The sequence below is a fragment of the Cynara cardunculus genome, unplaced genomic scaffold (assembly GCF_001531365.2).
Source record: "Cynara cardunculus var. scolymus isolate 2C unplaced genomic scaffold, CcrdV1 Un_Scaffold_4888, whole genome shotgun sequence".
NCBI lineage: Eukaryota > Viridiplantae > Streptophyta > Magnoliopsida > Asterales > Asteraceae > Cynara > Cynara cardunculus.
This window is the reverse complement of record NW_020202124.1, coordinates 30,781-41,683: the sequence shown is the minus strand read 5'-3', so window position 1 is coordinate 41,683 and position 10,903 is coordinate 30,781. Positions and strand designations below refer to the sequence as shown.

The window sequence follows — 10,903 nt, the reverse complement described above, 5'->3', positions numbered from 1 at the left end:
CCCCCCCCCCCTTCTACAAACTGTTTAGTATTCTTGTAGACCCTTTGGGACCAACAATAATCAAATAGAGGATAAATATTTCATTTTAAATATAAAAAAACTAAAATATAATTAGGATAATCATTGACTTCTAACAAAATACTTAGTTATTATATTTATAAAAAATTATATTATTAAACCAAAAATATAAAAAATGAATTAAAGAAATACACAAAAAAGGATAACTTTTAAATAGTTAGTTTGGTACTAATATCAATATTTTTTTATTTTTTATAATATCTTCATATTTATATTTTATTCAAAAATAAAAACATTATTGTTTTCTCAAAACCACATAAAACCGTATAATAATATCGACTAAGAAAAAAAATTAAAACACTAAAATCAAGATATATATCGCTGCATTGTGTGAATATTCTTCTAGTTATTCTATAATATATGGTCATAAACCAAACACATAGTGCTTTCAGTTAAATCAAGATATATATCGCTGCATTGGGTTGTATTAGTTGCACAAATGTCAAGGGTTGTATAATAACCAACCTTTATATATATATATAGGGGGAGAGAGAGAGAGAGAGAGAGAGAGAGAGAGAGAGTGTGTGTGTGTGTGTGTGTGTGTGTTTGTTTCAAATGTAACACATCATATTTGTATAATCAATGCAACCCAATAAATTGAAATATTTAAGAAAATGATGAGAGTTCATTTATTATGATTTAAATATTTATGAAAGATGAATAAGGCTCATAAATTATGATCAATATTTTATATTAGAAAACAATCAAAACTTCTATGAAATTACATATTCATCAAATTAAATGGACGATTGAAATTGAGTTGTATTGGTTGTACAAACGTCGGGGGTTGTATAATAACCCACATCTCTCTCTCTCTCTCTCTCTCTCTCTCTCTATATATATATATATATATATATATATATAACATATAAACTTGTATCCTATGTGCTTTGAGAGTATTTTTTTCTCCTTCCAAAGTTTACACACACAAACATAGAGTTGGGTTTATGTGAGACCAACTTATTTTTGTGAGATCAATGAGACAAAAAAATAACACTTGAAACTTTACAGCAAAATATTATGAAGGTAAAAAAACTGTGAACCTTCACTGCAAAAACACTATGAATGTTGCCTTCACAATGTTTTGTTGTGGAGATTCAGTGTTATTTAGGTGGGCTTACGGGTCTCACGAAAGAGACTGGTCTCACATAATCATATGTCTATAAATATATAGACATATAATATCCTGAAAATAGACTGTTATACTGTTTAACCTAAAATCCCAATAATCTAAAACAGTTTAATCCAAATCTCATTTCGTTTCAGATAAATTATTTAGTTTTCATTTTCATACAACATAATTAATGTTTCATTGAATACTACACTTAGATGTCATTTATGTAATGTGTTTTTTATAGAAAGAGTTTTGGATTTAACGTTCATGGCTAGGGATCAAGAAAAGAAGCCACATGCATTATGCATACGAGGCCCGGCACAAACTTCTCCATTCCAAAAGCTTCCTTATCACCTTTGTCAACATTGAATTCAAACATCAATGCCTCCTTCGATCTCGAGGCTCTGATGCCTTATGTGGTCCACTTTCGTTCCACTTTGAGACCATTCCCGATGGCCTTCCATGCCCGGAAAACCCTGATGCCACCCAAGAGCTCTGGTCACTAGACAAATGAAAATAGTTTAAATAAGGAATTTGTAACGTAAAAAACTTATTAAAAAAACTAAAAGTTAATAAATAAACAATATTGTAATATTTATTTTCATTTAGTAAATAATCATATGTATAAATATATATTTAAAAAATATATAAAAATATGTGATGACTGATGCGGTGTGGTTTAGACTGCGATTTGATAACTCAATCACCACAAAATACGACTTAATGAAAATACAAACCGTACAACAAAAGTTTTAAATCACAATTTACAATACTAAATGAACGGTTTGACAATTTATATGTAGACCCTAATTTTATTAGGAGGAGACTATTTTTTTAACAAACTTAGGGGCCGTTTACCAAACACTTACCCGGTAAGCGTTTACCGACAAAATTCAACACTATCACTTACTTACCAGGTAAGATTTTAGTCCACCAAATTGGCAACATATGCAACAATTTACCCGGTAAGCGCAACCGTGGTAAGAGTCATCCCCCTCACTTACCGGGTAAGACTCTTGGTCCTTGCTTTGTTCTTACTGGGTGAGATTCTTAGTCCTTATCATATTCATTCGATAAGACAATGTGACTTGATAAACGTTTACCCAGATAAGCGTTTGATAAACAACCTCTTAATTAGCCCGAAATAAAATCTTGAGTTCATCATCATATGTCTATTGCATGTGATCATCCCTTATTTGTATGACTCGCGTTCAATCGTGCTATCATCATCACCATGTAATTTCCATTCTTTTTTTGCTGAACTCTATCGAAAACGTTCAGACGTGATTAATTTTTCGAACGATATTTTACGTTTTTTGGTTAATTTCGAGATATTTTTTATAGTTTTTTGTTGATGTTCTTCCTTGTTTTTCTAATGTCTTGATGCAATCTTTAAAGTCAGTACAACAAAATCGGGTTTATAGGACACTCGCAAATTATATAGGGGAGCGTTCAAATAAAAACCACTCAATTTGTAAAAAAAGGTGAAAACCTCATTCAACCAATCATAATTTTTCATTTTGTTCATTTTTTTGTAATTATGAGAAGTTGATTAACCATTTTTATTGTGAAGGGTGTTAATCATGGATATTATCATCTTCATTATTTTAAATTTAGAGAAATACATGAAACAGTTTCATTAAAATTTCATTAAATACTATATGAAACAATTTCATAACCATATTTGAAACAAATTCATCAAAAAAAAGTATTATATGAAACAATTTCATAAGATTAAACAATTTTATGAAAAAATTTCATAAGATTAAACAATTTTATGAAAAAATTTCATAAGATTAAACAATGAAATCGACGTATGAGAGTGGTTTGTATGGTTTTTACAAATGAGAGTGGTTTTCATTTGATCGCTTTTATATATATATATATATATATATATATATAAAATTTACTTTTTATTTTATTTTATATGTTGGTAAATATTATACTCCATTGTTGAAGAAATCTGTTAAGAGCGTATTTAAAATATATGATATATTTGATATATTACATTTGTTCAATTTTATATTAATTAATTTAATATAAATRTTATTTTATAATATATGGTCATAAACCAAACACATTATATGTATCATGACATATGTGGCTATGTGTAAAAACTGTCCCACAAGCAATTGTTACTATTTTCTATGTTTAAAGATAATATATCAAATATGAGAAAATCAAATATATGTTATTATTATCAACAAAGTATATGTATATAAAACAATTTAGACAAAACGTTAGTCGTATTTATTTGTCTTTTCTGTTCTACCATTTCGATTCTAACATGTCGTTTATTTATATATTTTTATATAAAAAATGTTTAAAATATATACGCATATTATAACATATACACGTACGCTTGAAATACTCGAACATGTAGGTCAGAAATGCCCAACTTGAGGAGAAATAAATCGAATGGAGTTTTTACAAGAGTTTTGGTTAGAAGAAAAGAAAGAAGGCAAATGATGCACTACAACAAAATTGGGTTTGTAGGACATCCGCAATTTCTAAGCGTTTCAATAGACCGCTTTATAGGACATAATTTATAGGATCAAAATATAAATTGTTATATCTAAAGGTGTTGTAATAGTTTTATATGATGCTTTTGGACGTCTTAACAAGTTTTTTAGGACATTTTTAGTACAAAGTGTCGCATTAACAACTTTATAGGACACTTTTGAGAAAGTGTCCCGTAAACTCAATTTTTATAGGACACTTTTGAGAAAGTGTCCCGTAAACTCAATTTTTATAGGACACTTTTGAGAAAGTGTCCCATAAACTCAATTTTTATAGGACATTTGTTTTTACATGACAGTTTTTCAAATAGTGTCATATAAAGTTGTTAATGAGACGCTTTATATTAAAAGTGTCCTAAAAAACTTATTACGACATCAAAAAACGTCATATAAACTTATTACAACGCCTTTAGATAGGACGCTTTATTTTTTTGATCCTATAAACTAAGTCTTATAAAAAAGTCTATTAAGACGCTTATAATTTGGAAGTGTTCTATAAACCCGATTTTTTGTAGTGAATGCTGACAAACGAGCCTTAACTTTGCTTATGATGGCTCTACCAAACGAGATATTTAACAACGCTGATAGTTTGAAATCATCCAAGGAAATGTGGGATGATGTAGAAGTCCAAATGCATGGAAGGGCAAATGCAATGTAGAAGCATTCAATTTATTACTCTAAGAAGATGAAATTTGGAAAGATATAAGGAACAAGTCCAAAGCTTAATGGCAAAACAAGAGACTTGGCTGGATGAATCCACCTCTTCTAATGATGAAGAAGCCCATTTATGCTAAATATGTTATGTGGCTAAATCCAGATCATTTACATCTTCTAAGGGGGCGTTTGGTTTATAGAATGGAATTCGATGGAATTGGAATTTATCAATTAAATTTGATTTTGAGGGAATGAAATGGAATTTGATGGAATTTGACCATACCTTGTGATTGCGTTTGGTTGCATGGAATTGGAATGAAATTCTTAACGGATTGGAATTTTTTTTGTTTTGTTCACGGAATTCAACTTTGGAATCAGAATTAGATATCAACAAATGACCTTTTTATGATTTTTGAATAACGGAATTGGACTAGTGATATCGCTAGCTAGTTATCTTGAATCAATTCCTTGATTACATATGTTGTCTATCGATCTCGTATAAATGAAGAAATTATGAGAGAGAGAGAGAGAGAGCGAGAGCGTACCAGATGGAGATCGAACCAGAGATCAATTAGATGAGATGGTAGACGCAATGTTGAATGAATTTGGATTAGGGAATGAATTTGTCGGAAAGGAATTGAAATCCGAGGGTATTGTCGTGGAATGTAAAATCTGTGAGTGAAGGAATTTATTGGCATTGAAAGGATTCCATCAGTTTTATTTCATGAAGCAAACATTGTATTTGGAATTTGGTCAAAGAATTTGGCCATTCCAATTCCTTTCAATTCCATCCAAATCCATAAACCAAACAGCCCCTAACTCTCTAGACCGTTTAATCTGAGTTTGTGTCGACCACAATTATCAAAGTTTGGAATTTAGCAAGATTTGTCTTTTAAAAATACTTGGCCAAAAATTCCTTCTGAAGATTGTGATTTTATTTCCTTTTCCTTGAATAATATAACCATCTACAATCTTATCCATAAATCTGAAAACTAAGAATCCTTCAGTTCTAACAACATGTGTTTCCAAATCCAATACTTCTGTATCAGAATTAGAATCATAAGCATTTATGATTTCTTCAAACATAGATTCTAAGATTTTGTTGATGAACTCATCAAGCTTGATTGATTCCTTTTTATCAATCATCACAAGAGTATTTTGTTTTGAAAGAATTATTTGATCTTGTTAATGTATTTTCAGAAGTAGATTCTAAACAAAATTTGATGTCACATGTATGACTTTTAGAATCAGACTTTTTTTTTATTAGAGTCAGATGTCTGATTCTGAATCTCACAACCCTGAACAAATGAATCAGAGTTGGTATATACATTTTTTTTAATATAAAGTGTCCCATTAGCAACTTTATAGGACACAATTTGAAATATTGTCCTATAAAAATAAATGTCCTATAAAAAATTGAGTTTATAGGACATTTTCTCAAAAGTGTCCTATAAAGTTGTTAACGCGACACTTTGTATTAAAAATGTCCTCAAAAAACTTGTTAAGACGCCTAAAAAGCGTCATATAAACTTATTACAACGCCTTTAGATAGGACGCTTTATATTTTGGTCCTATTAAATTAAGTTCTATAAAGCGGTCTATTGGGACACTTAGAGATTGAGGGCGTACTATAAACCCAATTTTGTTGTAGTGTACATTCATGAGCTTCATTGATATACTTTCAAACATACAATGATGATTTGATACAAGCAAAATAAAGTTCACTTCTAAAAGACATGGTAACAGAAATATAACTCACAAGCATCTCAAATAAATTTATGGATTATTTTGGAGATGTTTGGAGCATATGAACCAGTTTCTCCATATTAACCATGGATGAACCGTACGGAAAGGCACATGCCTCTTCAGCCTTCTTCTTCCATTCAATGGCATTCTTCCTCATCTCTTTTCCCTTCTCTCCATTCATCATCTCAATCACTAGTTTCGCAACTTCATCGCTCTTTACATTCATGTCGATTTCCATGGCGACCCCCCACATGTTGCATGACATCCAACAATTCGGTTGTTGGTCCGAAAAAAACGGCCAACAGATCATTGGGACTCCACTGGAAATGCTTTCTATCGTCGAATTCCATCCGCTATGTGTTAGATACCCTCTTATTGATTCGTGATTGAGAACATCTTCTTGGGGGCACCAACTAGCCAACAACCCTCTACTGCTTGTCTCTGCCAAAAACTCCGGAGGAAGCACAGAAGAGTCACCGATCACGAGGTCTTCTCGTACGATCCATAAGAATGAATAATTGCTCTTCGCGAGTCCCCAACAAAACTCGGCTAGTTGTTGAGGTGTTAGCACCGCGACACTACCAAAATTCACATAGATCACTGACGATGGTGCTTTGGAGTCTAGCCACTTTAAACATTCTACCTCTTCTTTCCAAAGGTTCGATTTGATGGATTCTAAATGGTTATGAACGATTTCCTTCTCGAGTAAATTCAAAGGGCCAATTCCGTAGCACGGAGGAAATATTGAAGAAAGTGTGTCGAAGATGTCGGATTCTAGTTCATGATAAGTGTTGAAAATGATGGTGGTAGCTGTTTTCGCTCTGGCTACTTGTCTACAAAAGAATTCAACCATGTATTCATCCCCGGGGTCGCTAATTCTAATGAACGGAGGAATATCTTTTAGACGTATACCGGGCATCGAAGGTATACAATCGTAGATCGTATCCAAATACCCGTTTGCTAAAAAACTCGAATCTGAAGATTACGAAAAGATAGAATTAGATTTCAACTTATCAACATAAATGATACTTCAAGTAATAAATAAGAAAATACGAGAACAATCAATCACATGTGATTTTGCACTAAATTTAACTCATGTGTAAAATCACATGTGATAACCGTTGACTGTGTTATGTAATCGCATGTGATTTCAGTGTAAAACCTCATATGATCTTGGTCATTCTCGTATTCTCTTATTTTGATGTTCTTGTTTGATCATTCGTCTCTTAACATGTGTGTTTTTGGTGTAACTTACATGTATGTAGATTGAACTTTACGTTTTGATGGTCATTAACGACACTACAACAAAATCAGGTTTATAGGACACTGTCGATTTCTAAGCGTCCTAATAGACCTCTTTATAAGACTTAGTTTATAGGATCAAAAAAATAAAGCGTCATATCTAAAGGCATTGTAATAAGTTTATATAACCTTTTTTGATGTCCTAATAAGTTTTTTAGGACACTTTTAATATAAAGCGTCTCATTAGCAATTTTATAGGACACTATTTGAAAAATTATCCTATAAAAACAAATGTCATATAAAATATTGAGTTTATAGAACATTTTCTCAAAAGTGTTTTATAAAGTTGCTAATGCGACACTTTGTATTAAAAATGTCCTAAAAAAAATTTAAGACGCCCAAAAGCGTTATATAAACTTATTACAACACCTTTAGATAGATTAGACGTTTTATATTTTGGTCCTATAAATTAAGTCCTAGTCTACTGGGACGCTTAGAGATTGGGGGTGTCCTATAAACCTAATTTTGTTTTAGTGCGATAAATTAGAAGCATATATATTTGATGAATGACATACAAATATTTTCGTGTCAAATATTGTATTTTAAGAAACAACGTTTTTTTCAAGAAAATATGATCCGGAGAAGGTCAAACGAGAATGTTAACTATTTAAAAGAATATGAAAAGACGGCCAAAATCACATGTAATCAGGTTATGGGAAAAGGTCGTGTGAATCACATGTGATTTTGTATGTGATATTAATGTAAAATCATATGTGATTCGACCATTCTTTTATTATCTTAAATAGGTATTGTTCCCGTTTCAACTCGGCTCATATATATATATATATATATATATATATATATATATATATATACATACATATATGCATATTGACATGTAGAAAAGTTGGAACCTTTAAGAGGCATCAAACCCTTATCCAAAAGATTAGGGTATTGCTCGAAACATAACAAAGAAGCAGCTCCACCGGTCCAGAAGAGTATCTCAGGGATGTCCATCTCCCTAGCGGCTTCAAGAGTGAAGCCCAAAACGACGTCAGCCACTATGTAAGTCACAGGTGAATCAGAAGCACTCAGTTTGGTAAGAAGAGCTTTAAATGGATCCAAAAACAGCTCATCCATGGCCTTGCATAGGGGTACCACCTCTTGGCTAGCATCCAGGTTCTCAGGTGTCGGAAGGCCATCGGGAATGGTCTCGAAGCAGAACGAAGGGATGCCGTTTAGGGCGTCGGAGCCCTGAGCTCGGAGGAGGCGTTGGTGGTTGAACTCCGTGTTGACGAAGGTGATACGGATGCCCTTCGAGTGAAGGATTTTGGCAAGTTTTAGGAATGGGTTAATATGGCCTTGTGCTGGGGCTGGTATGCACAATACATGTGGCTTCTTTTGTTTAGAACCCATGTAATTAACCTCTTTATCTCTATCTCTATCTCTAAAATATGCAAATACAAAACATATAGGGAGCTTTTTATAGACCATAGATGAAGAAGGAAAAGCCAAGTAACTCTCCATTCAATTTAATATGATAAAGAAAAGAAGGGCACTACAACAAAATCGGGTTTATAGGACATTTTCAATTTCTAAGCGTCTTAATAGACCTCTTTATAAGATAAGGGGTTGTTTGTTTACTTCTTAATAGTTCCACAAAGAGACAATCTCTGAATCGTTAAAAGATGAATCTTGTTTGGCAAAAAAAAAATCTGTCTCTTAATGATTCTAAAACCCTCTGAATGATTTTGTATCATGAATCTCCCTTAACCATTAAGAGCCCTAATTTTATTGTACACAATTACCAAACAATTATATTTCATTTTGCACTATATCATGAGAGCATCTTAATCATTCTGACCACTTAATCATTCTGCATCAAACCATTCAACAATTGCCAAACAGCCCCTTAGTTTACAGGACCAAAAAAAATAAAGCGTCCTATCTAAAAGCGTTGTAATAAGTTTATATGACGTTTTTTTGATGTCGTAATAAGTTTTTTAGGACACTTTTAATATAAAACATCTCATTAGCAACTTTATAAGACACTATTTGAAAAACCGTCCTATAAAAACACATGTCCTATAAAGGACACTTTCTCAAAATTGTTTTATAAAGTTGTTAATACGACACTTTGTATTAAAATATCCTAAAAAACTTGTTAAGACGTCCAAAAGTGTCGTATAAACTTATTACAAACTGTTTAGATAGGACACGTTATATTTTGGTTTTATAAATTAAGTCCAATAAAACAATCTATTGAAACGTTTAAAGATTGAAAATGTCTTATAAACCTACTTTTATTACGTACCACATATTTAAACTTTATAGACGTAGGACCAGATGTTAATTTTCTGTTTGTCCTCTTCTCCCTTTCCTTTTCAAAATGAGAGTATTGGAAGCAAAAGCAAACGAACAAAAATTCATTTTAAAATAGCCCATATTTAATTTAGCGTATTAACGTTCATTTCATTAGATATCACCAATTCCTTTCACTACAACAAAATTGGGTTTATAAGACGTCTATAATCTCTAAGTGTTTCAATAAACCGTTTCTTAGGACTTAATTTATATGACCAAAATATAAAGTGTCATATCTAAAGATGTTGTAATAAGTTTATATGACGTTTTTGGGCGTCTTAACAAGTTTTTGAGGACATTTTTAATACAAGATATCGCATTAACAACTTTATAGGAAATTTTCGTCGATGAGGATTACCCAGAAAAAACCAATGGTTCCGGTGGAGATACGATGTTTTTCAAGAAGATACCAACAAATCACGCAAAAAAAATGTATGGGTAAATCTATCATTGATTTGAGTTAGTCACCAACAGTTTACCCAACAACTTGGGATGATTTTGTAAATCACCCATTCAACGACAGATTTTTTGAGAAAAATGGGTAGGTAAATGTCTTTCATTTAGTAGTGATTCATCGTTTGGAAGAAGATAGTCGATTCAATCCTACTCCAAACGATCGAGTGAGAGAATTTTGTCATAAATGGGATGAGAAAGAGATTATTTCCTTATATACCATCTTCAATGGTTTGTACCATTTCTTGCACCAAAGATTATGTAAAAAATGTATTTCATTTTTAACATATTAAACCATTTTTTATTAACTTGAATATCAAATCCGCTATGCGAAACGACTAATTTTAGGACGATCACTTGCTTACCATTTGCTTTGCAGATAGCCCGGAGTCACCGCATTTGAACCTCCGTGGCCATAAGAAGCTTTTTATTCCTCATTGGATTTGAACTTGGGACCTTCTGTTACTTTTGACCTTTAAAACCAAGCTCAAACCAATCTGAAATCACCCTTATGGTTTATTAAATCATTTTTAACATCAAATAAAATATTATAAGTATATACCTTATGTGTAAGTTATATAAATTTTTAATCATATAAGTTAGAGCATCTTCAATAATAAAAAAATTTATTGTGTTTTTTATTTTATGTTAACATCAATTCAATAACTTATAAATCTCTTTTTTTATGCCATCATTTTTAATTTATTATTAGTATTTATAAAAATTAATATAT

The 10,903-nt window shown here is 31.6% G+C and overlaps 1 protein-coding gene across 1 annotated transcript; it reads right to left on the bottom strand.

Annotated features, from left to right (window-relative positions):
- Window positions 1-6,045: 6,045 nt before the first annotated feature.
- Window positions 6,046-8,769, bottom strand: LOC112504198 (7-deoxyloganetin glucosyltransferase-like). Its single transcript, XM_025108145.1, has 2 exons — window positions 8,268-8,769; window positions 6,046-7,086 (listed from the first exon to the last, which is right to left on the bottom strand). The coding sequence occupies exons 1-2, from the start codon at window positions 8,767-8,769 to the stop codon at window positions 6,149-6,151; spliced, it is 1,440 nt and encodes a 479-aa protein (XP_024963913.1). The 3' UTR covers window positions 6,046-6,148.
- Window positions 8,770-10,903: the final 2,134 nt, after the last annotated feature.